At 49.4% G+C, this 16,999-nt stretch overlaps 1 protein-coding gene across 8 annotated transcripts in view; it reads right to left on the reverse strand.

Annotated features, from left to right (window-relative positions):
• Nucleotides 1-16,999, reverse strand: part of PLCG1 (phospholipase C gamma 1) — a 102,951-nt gene that overhangs the window by 40,757 nt on the left and 45,195 nt on the right. For all 8 annotated transcript variants that reach the window (XM_044985482.1, XM_044985483.1, XM_044985477.1 and 5 more), the window contains 4 exons: nucleotides 16,427-16,579; nucleotides 15,400-15,493; nucleotides 14,567-14,614; nucleotides 102-186 (listed from right to left, as the gene is read on the reverse strand). In XM_044985482.1, the coding sequence (XP_044841417.1) occupies nucleotides 102-186; nucleotides 14,567-14,614; nucleotides 15,400-15,493; nucleotides 16,427-16,579 (380 nt within the window). The remainder of the gene's footprint in view (nucleotides 1-101; nucleotides 187-14,566; nucleotides 14,615-15,399; nucleotides 15,494-16,426; nucleotides 16,580-16,999) is intronic.

Consider the following 16,999-nt stretch of genomic DNA (forward strand, 5'->3'; position numbering starts at 1 on the left):
CCCTTTATCGCTTTGCTACACACCAGTCTCTGGATCCTTGGGTTTAAAGTGGGGACGGGGAGAGGGATTGCGACCGGTCATGGTAAAGCCTGAGCACTTACCGTTAATTTCTCCCGCAGAAACCGCATGTTTGGGACTCGGTAGTTGACCTGGGACAGCATGTTTTTCAAATCCTTAGTTGAAATCCTAGCTCAACAGAGGAAGGAGGGGAACACACACAGTTAGAGACTCTGCTTTCATGGAATGAAGAGCCCAACCCCCAAACCTCAACGCTCTGCCCATAAAGCAGAACGTTTCCACAGGGGAGCAAGGAGAAGTAAGCATCCAAAATATCCCAAGCTGGCACCAATCATCTAGCCCTGCCTGGCCGGGGGTAAGTTAAAGAGAAGATCCTTAACCATATAAGCTTTCATGCCCACACAGTGCAGTGAGCCCCTAAAGCTGGAAATGGGATACGGAGTACTGAAGGGGCCATTGCAGGAGGCTGTATTGTTCCCTAGATTTGAATTACCTGGAGCTACTCTGAGAATTGAAGGCCAGAAGGGAGCATCACAATCATCTAGTCTGACCTCCTGCACATCGCAGGCCAGAGAACCTTGCCCACCCACTCCTGTAACAGACCCCTAACCTCTGGCTGAGTTACTGACGTCCTCACACCATGATTTAAAGACTTCAAGTTACAGAGAATCCATCATTTACTCAAATTCAAACCAGCAAGTGACCCTTGCCCCACACTGCAGAAGAAGGCGAATAACCCCCAGGTCTCTATCAATCTGACCTGCAGGAAAATTCCTTCCCAACCCCAAATATGCCAGTTAATCTTAGAGCAGTGGGTGAGACCCACCAGCCAGATACCTGGTAAAGAATTCTCTATAGTAATTCAGAGCCCTCCTTGGATAGTGTCTCATGTCTGGACATTGGAGATATTTGCTAATAGCAATCAAGGATGGGCCATTCTAGACAACCTCATCATACCATCCCCTCCTAAAACTTATCAGTCTTGAAACAAGTTTACATAGAAAATGATGGGGTCTAAATTAGCTGTTACCACCCAAGAAAGAGATCTGGGAATCATTGTGGATAGTTCTCTGAAAACATCCAGTCAATGTGCAGCAGCAGTCAAAAAAGCGAACAGAATGTTGGGAATCATTAAGAAAGGGATAGATAATAAGACAGAAAATATCATGTTGCCTCTATATAAATCCATGATACGCCCACATCTTGAATAATGCATGCAGATGTGGTCGCCCCATCTCAAAAAAAGATACATTGGAATTGGAAAAGGTTCAGAAAAGGACAACAAAAATGATTATGGGTATGGAACGGCTTCAATATGAAGAGAGATTAATAAGACTTGGACTTTTCAACTTGGAAAGAGATGATTAAGGGGAGATAAGAGAGGTCTATAAAATCATGACTGGTGTGAAGAAAATAAATAAGGAATAGTTATTTACTCCTTCTCATAACACAAGAACTAGGGGTCACCAAATGAAATTAATAGGTAGCAGGTTTAAAACAAACAAAAGGAAATATTTCTTCACACAATGCACAATCAACCTGTGGAACTCCTTGCCAGAGTATGTTGTGAAGGCTAAGACTATAACAGGGTTCAAAAAAGAACTAGATAAGTTCATGGAGGATAGGTTCATCAATGGCTATTAGCCAAAATGTGCAGGGATGGTGTCTCTCGCCTCTATTTGCCAGAAGGTGGGAATGGGCGACAGAGGATGGATCACTTATAGAATCATAGAATATCAGGGTTGGAAGGGACCTCAGGAGGTCATCTAGTCCAACCCCCTGCTCAAAGCAGGACCAATCCCCAGACAAGTTCTTATTTCCATACCTAATTATATTAATTTTTTTTCCAGAGAGTAATTATACTAATATAAACAAGTTAGAGGCTGTAGTTATATATTTTAACTAAAATGATAAATAAGTATCATCTGTACATGCAAGTTTATCAACCATCCCCATTTAAGTCTACATTTTGATTTTATAACTGGATAATTCATTTCCCTGTTCTTCCTATTAGGGAAAAATCATTTTACCATTGAGATTAATTTATTAGCCAAGAAATCCAACAACACAACATAATTATTCAATGCAGATTAATGGTACATTCCATGTTAGGAGCTGCTCCTTCCCTTTACATACACAATACTAAATGGTATGAGATTTATCTTTCCTGATGCTAACTTCTTTGTTCAGAAAAATCTGTATTCTATGCAATATGAGAACACTAGATTTTTTGAATGAGCAACCACAGACTGTGACTGTATCACACACAAATGCCTTAGCACCCTGAATTGTATAGCGAAAACCAAAATTTAACAGTCGCTGCACATCAACTGCACACTGAGGAAATAGTTCAAGAAACTCTCCTTATGAATGCAGCACTAAAAGTGACTCATTGCCCTTTGAAGTCAGAGCCGATAGGTTATAGTCGTCATTTTAAGACTACTGTATTTAAAGTCTTAAATGTGCAAGGTATTACATAAAGTGTTCTTTAGGTCTTTATGAATGATCTACATACATTTTATTATATTAATAAATAGGATAAAATATTCAAATCACTTGATGATTACCTGTTCTGTTCATTCCCTCTGAAGCACCTGGCATTGGCCACTGTTGGAAGATACAATATTGGGATAGACGGACCTTTGGTCTGACCCAATATGGCTGTTTTTACATTAGGTTTTTTTGCCCCCACTGCTCCCCTTGGAAGGCTGGTCCAGAACGTCACTCCTCTGACGGTTAGAAACGTTCATCTGATTTCAAGACTAAACTTATTGATGGCCAATTTATACTCATTTGTTTTTGTGCCAACATTGGCCCTTATTTTAAACAACTCCTCTCCCTCCCTGGTGTTTATCTCTCTGATGTGTTTATAGAGAGCAATCATATCTTCCCCCAGCCCTCATTTTGTTAGGCTAAACAAGTCAAGCTATTTATGTCTCCTCTCATAGGGTAGGTTCTCCAATCCTCAGATCATCCTAGTAGCCCTTCTCTGTACCTGTCCAGTATGAATTCATCTTTCTTAAACATGGGAGACCAGAACTGCACACAGCATTCCAAATGAGGTCGCACCAGTGCCTTGTACAATGGTATTAATGCTTCCCTGTCTCCACTGGAATACCTCACCTGATGCACCCCAGGATTGCATTAGCCTTTTTCGCAAACCTATCACACAGGTGGCTCGCCATCATCCTGTGATTGACCAACACACTAAGGTCTTTCTCCTCCTCTGCCATTTCCAACTGATAAGTCCCAAGGTTATAGCAAAAATTCTTGTTGTTATCCCCTAAGTGCATGACTTTAGACCAGCATTTTCCAAACTGTGTTCTGCGGAACACTGGTGTTCCGCACGATGTGAATAGGTGTTCTGTGAAAGACTCTTGTGCTTGATTTTTGTACTACTTTATACGTGCTTTCCAGTTAGAAATTGTTAGTTCAAGTTCTTTTAAATTTGTATTTTTGCTTTGTTTTAGAAAATAAAATATATTTGAGCATAAATAACGCAATTTTTTACTTGAAAACCAAACGACTACAAAATATTACACGTGTTCCGTAATAGGCTAAAACGTGTTCCGTGGCCAAAAAAGTTTGGGAAACGCTGCCTTCGACTATTAAATTTCATCTCAAGGGGCTATCAGGGTAATAGTACTGATGGGCAGGTTATGGTGGCTTCAGTAGGTTTGGCTCACCGTGTCTTCCGATTCTGATGAGGCAGTGGCCCAGTGCCTAACAGAGACTAAGGACTAGACTGGCTGAGAGTTGGAGGAAATAGCCCAGTGAAATGAGTTGGGAAGCCTTGGGCCTACGAGCCAAAAGTATGTACCAACAGGTAGGCGTGGCATCAGCAAGCCAGCCGTGCACCACACTCCCGCTTAGGTCAATGGAAGTCCCACACAACGAAGCGCTTGGGGGTTGGGCCTACAACTGCCCATGCAGTTACTCCAGGAACAACCTACGTGCCTCAGCCAAAAAGAAAAAAAACAAGCTGGCATTCAGTTCTTGTCCTTCAGGCAATGCAAAGTCACAGTGTGGTGATTCAAACCGCCCACCGAAACCTGGGTGATCCCCAAGTGGGAAGAGACTAGACTGGGTGGCAAACCTAGAGAGAGACAGCACAAGTGGGCGTCGTGAACAGCACAACCGGGAACTGCCAGAACACAGTTTGGTATCGTTTTCCAGCTGAGTCTGATGACACTACTAGCAAGGAGACCCTGTTGGTCTGGGAGAGACTGGGCATGGATGCCCACAGAACACTGATGTGCAGAGACATCTCATGTCTGCCAGGAACCCAGAAGGGAAGGCCGTGTGTCTCGTTCGTAGGCGCCCTTCAGCACCAGCCCCGAAGTGATGCTAACCTGGGAGCCGTCTACACAGCAGGGAGGACACGCTTCTGTTCACAGGACAGAGAGCGAGAGTCAGATCATTCTGCAGAAAAAGGCAGCAGGCCCAACACACAGCCCCAGCCCTCCCCACCCTCCCCCTTCGAGCAGCCAAATAAACTGCAGAGCCAGCGACGCGGAGTCACCCAGAAAGCTGGATCAATAACATCACCTCCCCTACCAAGAGGAGGGGTTAGTCCTAATGGCCAGTGCTTAATTTGTAATGAAAGAGGTGCCAGGGCTCAAGCAATTAGGTGCAGGGGCTTAAGCAATGTTTTTACTTTCATAACTGATGTGGCAAGCCCAGAGGTGCCAGGCTATGAACTGCCAAGCCCAGAGGTGCCGGGCTATGAACTGCCAAGCCTAGAGGTGCCAGGGCTCAGCCCTGGCACAAATTAAGCACTGGTAATCACACAAACCCAGCTTCCTCTGGAAAGAGAGTGCGACAAAGATGGGGAACGAACATATTTAATGGAGCTCTGCAAGGTCTTGGGCAAGCCAGAGAGAAGGCCTGCATGCCCAGAACAGAGGGCCTTGGGAGGCCCGGGATTCAGCGTGCATCCGAGGTGGTAGCAAGGGGGTCAGACGGGGAAGGGATTCCAAGGGAGCGCAGTGCCAAATGCTGGAGGATGGATCACACACAGTGGCTGGATCAATGCCACCTGTGACTCCTATTTTGGGATCAGCCACAGGAAATGAATCACAATAGAGGAGCCACAGGATGGGGGAGGGTGGGGTGAGGCAAGGGAGATTGTTCCTGTGTCATCATCCCGCCATTTGTTCATCAGCTGCTTTTACCTTCCCTGCCATCCCCAATGCGGGAAGCAGCAGGTCCTCTCAGTTCCCATCTGGGGATCCCATCGTGTTTCGCAGCTGTCCAGCTTTGAGGCTCTGCACTGTGACCAAGGTCTAGTCAGGATACCCTTTGGAGACTGTTGGTGCAGATCCTTAAAGTGGCCGTAGGGGTCACTGTTGAGCACGGCAAGGCGCTCATCCGTCTCTTCCTTCTCTCCTGCCTGCCCTGTGCAGAGCAGGGCATGTAGGGTTGCCAACTTTCTACTCACACAAAACAAAACGCCCTTGCCGCACCCCTGCCCCTCCTCAGGGGCCCCGCCCCAACTCACTCCATCCCCCCTCCCTCTGTCGCTTGCTCTCCCCACTGTCACTCACTCGCTCATTTTCACCAGGCTGGCTCAGGGGGTTGGAGTGCGAGAGGGGCTGAGGGCTCCGGGAGGAGGTGCGGGCTCTGGGGTGGGGCCAGAAAAGAGGAGTTCAGGGTGCAGGAGGGGGATCCGGGCTGAGGCAGTGAGTTAGGATGTGGGAGAGAGTGAAGGCTCTGGGGTGGGGCGGAGATGAGGGGCTTGGGGTGCATGAGGTGGCTCTGTGCTGGGGGGTGGAGCTGAGGGGTTCGGAGTATGGGAGGGGGCTCTGGGCTGAGGCAGGGGGTTGAGGTGTGGGAGGGGGTACGGGTTCTGGCTGGGGGGGTGGGTTCTGGGGTGGGGCCAGAAATGAGGGATTTAGGATGCGGGAGGGGGCTCTGGGCTGGGGTAAGGGGTTGAGGTGCGGGGGAGGTCCAGCGATGAGGGATTTGGGGTGCAGGAAGGGGCTCTGGGCTGGGGCAGGGGGTTGGAACGGAGAGGGTGAGGGCTCTGGCTGGGGGTGTGGGCTCTGGGGTAGGGGATGAGGGGTTTGGGGTGCAGGCTCTGGGCTGGGACCAAAGGGTTTGGAAGGCAGAAGGGGGATCAGGGCTGGGGCACGGGGCTCTGCCTGGAGGTGTGGGCTCTGGGGTGGGGCTAGGGATGACGGATTTGGGGTGCGGGCTCCGGGGTGGGACCGAGGAGTTTGGAGGGCGGGTGGGAGATCAGGGCTGGGACAGGAGTCTGAGGACTCCAGCTGGGGGTGCGGGATCTGGGGTGGGGATGAGGGGCTTGGGGTGCGGGAGGGGGCTCCAGACTGGGACTGATGGGTTCGTAGAGCAGGATGGGGATCAGGACAGAGGGTGCAGGCTCCGGGCGGCGCTTATCTGAGGCAGCTCCTGGAAGCAGCGGCATGTCCCCCGCTCCAGCTCCTAGGCAGAGGCGCAGCTCTGCGCACTGCCCTGTCTGCAGGCACTGCCCCCCACAGCTCCCATTGGCTGTGGTTCCCAGCCAATGGGAGCTGTGGAGCTGGCACTAGGGACGGGGGCACTGCGCGGAGCCTCCTGGCTGCCCCTACACCTAGGAGCTGGGGGGGGAGGGACATGCCACTGCTTCCTGGAGCCGCAGGGAGCCTGCCTTAGCCCCACTGCACCACCAATTGGACTTTTAACAGCCCGGTCAGCGTTGCTGACTGGAGCCGCCAGGGTCCCTTTTCGACAGGGCATTCCAGTCAAAAACCAGACACCTGGCAACCCTAAGGGCATGGCTTGTGCTAGGGGCGTCCTTGCCACCAGCTCAGCTACATGGCTACAACCAGGGCGTGACTTTCCCTGTAGAGCTTTCTCCACAAGCATCACAGCCCTCTCACCAGGACATCCCTGCCCACCCATCACATCACATGCTTGTTGCATCCTAGGTCCAAGAAACAGGGACAATCAACTGGCCTCACTCAGAACAGCAAAAGGAAGAGGGGAGGAAGGGGACCATCACCAACAGCCAGCAGAACACCTAAGGATGAAAGTCACAGGAAGCAGCTGTCACATGCTAGAGCCATGACCCGAAGCCATCAGATTCCAGGACAGATCACAAGGAAGGTGGGCCCCGACCTGTCGCTCCCCATTCATGATATGCACTTTGTGCATTCAATAGTGATCTCAGTCCTGCCAGAGGTGAGGCTTGGGGTTTATGAAGAGGTGTGTGCATGGGTTGGGGAGGGTGTAAGAGAAAACCTATCCCTAGGTAGCAGTGGCATTAGCCTTCACCTCTAGGAACAAGGGTTCCAGCTCCCAAGGGGACATGAACCTGGTTCTCACTCACAGGGGGCATCCTGTCTCTATCTTCTAACAAGACACCAGTTCATTTCTAAAGCAAGGTGAAGGGCTGGAAGCGCCTGGGATTGAGTGGGTCAGGACTGAGGGGCAGATCTCGGTGTGTGGGGACCCAGGACTGGTCCAGTAAGAGACACAGCAGCTGAGGATGAAGGGGCAGGGGCGGAGCCAGGAGATTAGGCATCCAGGACCGGAGCATGAGGAAGTGCTGTGGTCACAAGTGAGATGCATCAACGAAGCACTGTGGGGACAGGGACAGCAGGAGGTGTTACAGGACTGCAGGGTACATTGGCAGAGCTGTTCTGGGGAAGCTTTCCAGAGCTCCAGCTCCTACCATGCGGGACTCTAGCCAGGGCTCTTACACCCTCACTTTCATATACAATAAATACACCCACATGGGAAAGACTAAAGTTTATCCAATTACTGTACCACAGGCACTGAGCCAGGCAGCAATCTTATTTGGGAGAGAGATAAGATCTGAAACCCACCAGTCAGAGGCGGAGACAAGCTCTTCATATATCTTTCAATATTTGCTCTAACTGGCACAGTCTGTCTTTTTCCAGCCTCCCCACTCTTATTTTCCATGATGCATGCATGAGAAACAGATGATGTGTGTATGTGTTTGCTTTCCATTCCCTCCCCACTATATATATATATATATATATATATATACACACACACATTTCACACCCACCCACTGCGCACCCTGCCAATGGAGAACTTAGCAGAAATTTCTCCCCGCCGCGAGGGCCCTCTGCTTAGCCAGAGACTCCCAAAGAGCTCAGAGAGAGAGGACAAGAGACACAGCACACTCAGCATGGATCCCAGCCTGTTATAATCCACGGCAGCTGGGAGCCAGCCCACATGCCTATACAACAAACTCCAATTCTCTGAGCAGGCCATTCTGGGAGCCCAGGGAAGAACCCAGCTGTCTTGACCCACAGGAGAGGGATGATAAACAGGCACGTAAGGACTGTGTCACAAGATACTTATCAACCTCACTCCCCCGCCCCTGAGCACTAGTCATCAGTCACTAGATCACACTGGACTTGGTGCTACAGCACTGCCCACGCTCTCAGATCCTTGCGCAAGCCAGCCTGGGTGAGGTTCTTGGGAGCAACGGCAAACAGCTCTGGGAAACAAGCGAGAAGTCTGAGCCCACCTGCAGACAGCCAAACTGGCCCCTTTTAAAACTGGGGCTTGGAAGCCACGGCTGGCTCCTGCCCACCCACCTCCTGCAGCCACTGGGACTTGGAAGTGACCAGTTCAGTGAGACACACTCACAGCTCGACTTGTAGGCCCAGATTGCCCCTATGTTGGGAAAAGCCTGCGCAGGGGGTAGGGAACTCCAAGAGGTTTCATTTGCAGTATTCCCCCAGTATGCAGAGAGGGCAGGAAAGCCAAATCTCCAAGCCAGCCTGCCTTGGGGATCAACAAGAGGTTGGTGCTATCCTTGTTTCCTCACTGGCTCCAGGGCTGCTTGCCCCCTCCCCCACAGCTCCATGCCAGGATGCAGTCCCAGCACCTGGCCCACCACTTTCCCTCGCTGGGGATAGGAGGGGGAAAAGCAGTAATAGGGAGGAGTTGATGTGCCTTGAAGTTCATCCTGACTAATGACCTTCTCACACCCCCAGCCTCACCGAAGGGCTTCAACAGGCCCCAAGCAAAGGGGGAAAGTGAGCCAGCACTCCCTGCTCCCCAGAGCTGGGGATCCATAGGGCCTTTGACCCCCCTTCTGCTCACAAAGGACCACACCGATTACAGCTGGAGAGGCCTAGCAGACCTTGGCACTGTTATTTCAGATACAGTAGGAGTCTCCAGGCCTGCCCATCTAGCGTGCACAGTTCCTTCTGCAGACCTGCGGAGCGGCTGATGGAGAGTCAAGGCAGCGAGAGGCAGAAAGAGTGTGGGATGGAGGCAGCGAAAGCGTGAGCATATGTACGGGCTCCGGAGATGGAAATGTGATACCCAGTCTGCCCTGCTCACTGCAGAACAGCCACCCAGCTAATTAGCCAACGTGCCCACACAGTCTCCATGCACAGCAACCAGTGCAGACTGACATTCAGAAGGGAACTCCCCCTCCCCCATCTAATAATTCTCTCAGATTTGTGATCAGCCAAATGCTGACTCACAAAGCCCAAGCAAGTCAGTTTCAGATGATGATTTGCTGGCAGAGAACCTGTCTGCTCCTGGCAACATGCTGGTGCTGATCTACTCCCCAGGGAGAGGGATGCAGAGAGTCCCTTGATAGTATAACAGGAAAGGATTGATTTAATCCAGTTAAACCCCTTTTCAGCTACACTCCAGAGATGCAGCTCACAGAGGACCAGTCTTAAGGGCCTGCAGCTTGATGCTCAGGCTCCAGTGATTAGGTCAGGAAATGGAACCCAGAAATTATCTATTTATTATTTCCAGGCCTCACTGGGTGAGCCAAGAGCCCTATGTCTGCCAGGTTACTGCTTTCCAACGTGGGAGGGAAAACAGAAAAGGATGAACCTTACCCCCAAGAAGAGGAAGGACATGACTGACGGAAGGGAAGGAAAGGGAAGCCCGCAAGGGTACCATCTTCACACCAAGAGAGGAGGTTTCCACGCAAGGTTTTTGTTTAGCTGGTTCACTGCAGCGTTCTGCTGCATCTTCAATACTACTTGTTCCAATGGAACATTAGCAGGAGTGGAGGACGACAGAGGAGGGTGGGTTTGCAGCACAGACCCGGAGTGGGTGTTGGCAGCTTTGAAGCTGTCAGCCCAGCTGTTATGGTCTAAGAGGAAAAAAGGAACCCACCACACCACAATGAGACGTGCCCAGTGTTCCCCTCACTGCTTGCGGCAGGAGGAACCAGCTTAGATATGGATTTTATGTACTGTGTTATTAATTATGTGAAGGTGCCTAGAGCCTTGGACGGATTTTTTTATTTTAAATCTCAACACAGAGAAAATAAACTGGGTTTTAGGCTTTTTAAATGGTATTTATACATAGGTGCAATCAGAGCAAAACTTGAAACACCAATCCCAAACTTCTCTGTAACCTGACACTGTCATTTCACCCCAATGGGAGCAATTTTTCATAACCACAGGCAAAACAGTGTTTTCTAGATCATATTTAGGAAAAAAACTAACATCCTCCCCACCTACCAAAAACAGTGACCAAATAACACCTGAACAGCCACTGTGTGTGTGTATATTTCTGGGATGCACACAAACACACCCCTCGGCCAGACTCGGGGGGGGGGGGTTGTCCTACAGCACCTGCAATAGAGGGTTGGGGGGGAGGATTATATATACACCATTGGTTTTAAAAGTGTTGGTATAAAACTAGGTCCTGCACATGCAGTTGGTTACACACCTGCCTTAACTGTACACATGCAAGTAGTCCTGCTGAAGCCAACGTGTATGTGACTAAATACATGCCTGCTCGAAGGACGAGGTCTCTAGTAAGTGGTGGTGATGGGGATGTTATTTTTCAGCTTCCAAGAACCTGCTACAATGGATGGTTGGTTTGTTGCTGATTTTTAAAGACCATTATTTAAAAAACACAGCGCATTGCGCCCTTTTTAAAAACCATTTTCAGGTTCAAAACCATGGATGAAATCCCACCTCCACTGAAACGAATGTTACAACTCCCCACTGAGGCCAGGATTTCACCCCATACTTTTTAACTCCCCACAACCTCTGCAACTATTTTACCGACAGTACGTAAAATTGTTATAAAACAGAAGGAACTAAAACCTCATTTACTTTCACTCTTCATGCTCCTGGCTTAACATTTTGCACCTCTCACAACTTGGACAACAGAAGACTAGTCACTTTCGCATTTTGCTTTTAGTCAATTTCATTTGAAGGCTTCTAGTGACTTGCCTGATGCTACCACTAGCAAACACGGAAGGAGAAAGTTTATTTTCTTCACTTCATTTTAAATGCCATGGAGAGATTATATATTTAAAGACTATGTCTTCTGGGTTTTAGATATGGAAAGAATTCATGTTCTGTTCCGGTGGCTTCTGGGTGGAGGGAGGGGTCAGGGTGTGCGTGTACGTACGCACATGTAAGTACACAAAATCTAAAATTTTATGCCACATTTTATCTGATAGTCTCTTTAAAGCAGCTGGGTGTGTGACTGGAGCCGTTGAACTAAGGGCCGTGTTTTCATCTCTCTTTAATCTAGCTTCCAAATCTGTACCTCTACTTCTGCACCTGTTTTGCATCTACCCATTGAACTGCTGAGCACTCAAACATCCAATTTTCACGCACAGAGGCCAGCTAAACATGCAAAAGATATAGCTGGCATTTAGATTTGGAGGCCTGAGCCTGGTAATTTGGCTCTAACCCTCTCATACAAAGAGAAATCCCATTAGCCCTCACTTTAACAAGGACTCTGTTTAAATGAACCTATCAGTTGTATCTTTGCTCCCCCCAGCCCCCAAGAACACACAAGGAGCAGTGGAAACCGGAAAACAGAGTTTTAAAATATTTAAAAAACAAGTAACAATTACAGAGGTCCATTAAGTGCATTAGCGCTGCTGGAATATATTAAAAAGACAACACTTCCGTTCCTCTCTGCTGCACAAGCATTAATCACCTCTCCAGTCCTCTAAGTGGCACATTCAGAATGGACGAGGCAACACTCTCACCACGCCATGATATACGGACACAAGTCCATCCGGATCCAAGCAACATGAAGCACTCCCCTCCCTCTCTCATACATGCTCTGCCCTGTATTTTGGCCAGCTTTGATTACGCCCAGGCTGCTTGAGTTCATAGGCCTGTTTCTACCCAGAGCCAGCACTGGGTCAGAATGAGCTGCAGCTGAAACAGGTTCACAGACTGCAGAAGGGAGAGTGGGCGATCACGACAGAGGTGGCAGGCTCCCCCCTGGCAGGGCACAGATCAGCAGGAGATGTGAAATGTCAGAGGACGACGGATGCCCCCAAGGGATCTGTTCACACCACTGGTTTCCCACTAAATGCAGAGTTCTGGTATTCAAGGCCTTCCATGAAAATGCCCATGATACAAACACACCTGTCACATCCCCAAGACAGCTACATGCCACGGAGCAAAAGCAAAGCTCACGAGCACGGGAGAGACGTTCCCGGGCTGCTGTGCCATGAGCGTGGCAGTGGCTTCCTGCAGGGATTAGAGTAACAAGACTCAGGGTGGAACGTGGAACTTGCTGGCCTTACCGCAATACAACACAATCAGCAGAACAGCGAAAGGACAAACAGGAGAGCCTTTGGAATCTTTAATCCCATCAGGTGCTCAGTCACCATGGCAATAAGCATGGCATTAATGTCTAGATAAATAAAGGGGGGCAGATATAACCCTTTGGCAGATGGAGTCCAGCAGGTTTCTTATTGTAATCTGAGGACACACACTGCTGCATGAGCAATGCCTCCACAGCCTTCCCCCGCACCCCCTTCTCTCACTGTTCAGCGGTAATGGACGAATGTTTCACATCTCAAGGGGAAAGGCACTTAAAAAAAAAAATCAATAGCGAAAGGTTAATGTGCTCCGTTAACATCACTAAGGAGAACCATGTCATGGAAAATGAAAGGAGGCAGGGAACAGTGCCCTAAGAGGAGAGGGCGGCTGACTCTGGTGCGGAGGGCAGACTGAACGAGAACACCGTACCCATTTACATTCATGTCAGCAGTGGCAGAGTTCAGAGGGCAGAGCTCCTCTCACCAGGTGAAATTCACCTTTGTGCACAAATCTACACCCCACTGAAATCCCAGCGGGGCTTACATGGTGCCCAGACCTCAGACCAGCCCTCTTCACGGTAGGGGAGAGGGAGCCCCACCAAGAAACGGGACCAGCAAAATGGCACAGTCCAGGCCCCAAAGAGCTCACAGTCTAAAAGACAAGACAAGTGAGTGAGAAACAAGGGGGTACTGGGGGCTGAGGGGCGGGGAGAGTAACCCAAATAAAAGGTTTTAGCACCGATTGGGCTGTTGCTGCTGTATATTGCTTTGCACGGTGTGGTTCGCTGAGCAGAGACAATTGGGGCTCCATGGCTCAGTTTCCCTTGCTGGTTCCCAGGAGACCCCAATACCCTGGTGTTTTGCATTCCTAACTGCAGGGAATGGGTCATAAGAACATAAGAATGGCCCTAGTGGGTCACACCAAGGGATCATCTAGCCCAGTATCCTGTCTCCCGACAGTGGCCAGTGCCAGGTGCCCAGAGGGAATGAACAGAACAGATAATCATCAAGTGATTCATCCCCTGTTGCCCATTCCCAGCTTCTGGCAAACAGAGGCGAGGGACACCATCCCTGCCCATCCTGGCTATTAGCCATGGATGGACCTATCCTCCATGAATTTATCTAGTTCTTTTTTGAACCCTGCTATGGTCTTGGCCTTTACAACATCCTCTGGCAAACAGTTCCACAGGATCAATAGAAAACAAAAAAACTGTTTACATGGAGTATTTCAAATAACCATGAAAAGATTTAGACTCCTCTTAGGGTATATAAAGCCTCTTAAAAAAAAAAACAACCACACAGCCCACGCTTTGGACTTCAGCTAAAACTGACAAAGCCCTTTAAAAGTCAGAGGGAAACACCAATACACTAAGCCCGTATGCTATCAGTGTAACCAATTAGGAGCCTGATTCTACAAGCCTAGCTCAGATGAGCAAGCTTCACTCAGATCAGCAAGCCCCACGAACTTCAACAGAATTGCTCACCAGAGTAAGAGTTGCATGACTGTGTCTTAAGGCTTGTCTACACCAACATTTTGTTCACAATGAACTAGGGTGTGAATCTACCCCACACTAGCCTGCCTTGAAATGAATGGCCCCTGTGGACCCTGCTGATGCATTCATAATTCCTTAGTGAGCCTTGAACTAGTCCCATGCCAAACCCGGGTAGATCAAAGCTCACTAAGGAATCGTTAATGTGCTATCAGCAAGATCCACATGGACAGTTAGTGCACCGCAGGCTAGTGCAAGGTAAATTTACACCCCAGCTTGACACCAACTAAATGTGTGTGTAGCCAAGCCCTCAGTTTTGATCTTTAGAAGGCGGGACAGCACCAGTAGGAGGTGCTCAAATACCCTTATTACATGTTTGGTTTCTAAATGCATTTCACAGTTTATGCCCAGGGAGGAGTGCCTGAGACGTCTTCAATTCTGAGACTTTAGCACTGAGTAAAACAGGCCCAACTTTTCTAAATACATAAATCTGCATAAACAAGAGCTCCTCTCTCTTTACCTGTCTTCTCGGTTGCGATCCAGCGAGTAGAACTGCTTCCGGAGCCACCTGAAAGGAAAAACACAAACACACACTCGTTTTACTACATAAATCTTGATTGCTCGGTATCAAACATTATCTCCAGGCCTAATTCTGCCAGGTACTGAATTGTCCTCAACTCCCTTTGGTGTCATCCCCCTGCTCCCATCAGAATGCCTGGCTGCTCCCCTGTGAAGCAGGTTAGTTTCTTACTGCAGACCTGTGTTCTGACATTTTTTATGCACCCAGAACCCCTAGTGCATGCAGGATCAGGCTCATCCTGATCATGGAGCAAGAGGAGGATCACGTACCACAGCAGGTCAATGCAATGAAACCTTTTGCTTAGGGAGCTCTGGGCTCAAACCCTTTGTAGTTCGTGAGTGGAATGAGGTGGGCCTCTCTCAGTCCTAGCTCTACGGGGCTCCATTCTCAGATCCCAGAAGCTCCCACACAATTGGCAGGGCTGCTGAGGTGACTCAGCACAAAAGCATGCCTGGAAGAGGTGATGCTGCCGGTGAGGATTCGGGTGCCTTGGCAGAGCGGGGTGGGGTTGCAAGGATGCTGCAGGACAGGACAGGACAGACAGCCGTCCTGGCACAGACCATGGTGTCTGGAGCCGCAGAGAATGGGAGTAGGGCGAGGACTGAAGGGCATTGGCGGAGAAGAACTCGGAGGACAAACTGGACCAAAGCAAAGACGCTGCTGCCAAGTCAGGTGCTTGAGCAGAGCAGTGAGGGGGAAGCCAGCAGAGCAGCTGCCTGTCCTGTGCCCGCCGTGGTGTCATTAGCTCCTCACCTCCCTGATGCTTGCCTTACCTTTCGATTTGCAGAGGGGTGGGGGCCCTGAGAGTATCCCGCACCAGCCAGTTTAACCCTTTGATCCACATGTTGACTTCATCCTCGGATGTGGCTGTGAAAATAAAGAACAGGGCTCATGAAGGAACGAGGCAGCTGCACTGACCCTGGCTTCCATGGAGGAAGCCCCGGCACAGCTGCAGCATGGCAGGAGGAAGTGGACTCAGCCAGGCCACGGGCCTAAACATCACCATAAAGTGGATCTGTGTCAACCCCTCTTTATATCCATTGCCTAATATAAAAAAAAAAATACAGCACCCCCGTCTGTTCTCCCCTTAGTGCCCATCCCTTCCCTGCATTGTCAGTAACTCCCACCTTGCTGATCTCTGATCCTCTCCTGCTCCCCATAACGTCTGTCTGCCGGTGAGATTGTCTCCGGCCATCAGCTCTCACTACAAAGCTCTCACCCACATCTCTCTCAATACACATGACTGGTTGGTTCCTATCCACCTCCATGCTCAGCATTCTAAGCCACCTCACTGACAAGGCCCTGGGGTTTCTCGGTGCCCGTTTGTTTTCAAGGAGCAAATTTCAGCTGCTCTTGAGACACAAGCGACAGCTATTTTTAGAATGCGCGCGGATTTCTTTTTAACCTCCCCATTGTTTGCTGTATCCTCTTTGAAGCTAGAAAATAACATCTCTCTCCCTGTGCAATCGCCGTGTAGAAGACACAGTTGTCTTGCATATGCAGAAGCCAGCACGGCTGCCCACCAAGGCTTGTCTACAGGAGAAAGCAGCACCGATTTAACTTAAATTAGTTTGTAAACCGAAATAGGGAAATGGGTGCCGAAGGCTGTTTAGAGTGGCTTGTCTCAGTTTTAGTGTAAACCTGTTCCTAACTGACCTACGCTAATCTGAAACAAGCCACCCTTAAACCGAAATGAGAACGGCTACACTGCCTTTGGCACTGGTCTTAAGTTAAATGCCCCGAGGAGCATGCAATCGAAATGACCCTGCAAATGCAAAGCGAACACAGGGGACTGCCCACCTTGCAGGCTGAGAGTTTTCAGCCTGAACTCCATTCCATAGAGGACGACGAAGCAGTGAGACGGGTCTGACCGGAACGAGGGATCCTCCTGGTATCGGTCAAAATCTCGGGAATTATTTCCTGGACGAATCTCTTGGATTTCACGAATGTCGACTGGGGGGAAAGAGGAAGGAAAAGGAAATGAGAGGACTGAAAATGTAGCAGAACAGCCATGGGGTATCTGAGTTCTCAAACACACCAATGAAGGCGGGAATAGGGGAGAGGAGAGCATGGCCCAATGGTTAGGCATTAGCCTAGGACTGGAGAGGCTGAAGTTGAATTCTCTGCTCTGCCACAGATTCCTGCATGACCTCAGCCAAATCACTTCACTTCAGCTTTCCCTTCTGCAAAACTGGCTGTGATTTAGCCTAGCCAGTGTCTGGAGGATTCATTAGTAAATGGCCACTCAGTGTTCTGAAGCTGTAAAGTACTACAAATGCCCTACAGATACATGCGATCCCTAGGCTTGTGCAGGTAGGCTGCCCTCTCTAGTAACCTTGCGGCCTGCACTTTTCATTGGCACCACGGCTGTTG

This window comes from Mauremys mutica, chromosome 13, assembly GCF_020497125.1.
Source record: "Mauremys mutica isolate MM-2020 ecotype Southern chromosome 13, ASM2049712v1, whole genome shotgun sequence".
NCBI lineage: Eukaryota > Metazoa > Chordata > Testudines > Geoemydidae > Mauremys > Mauremys mutica.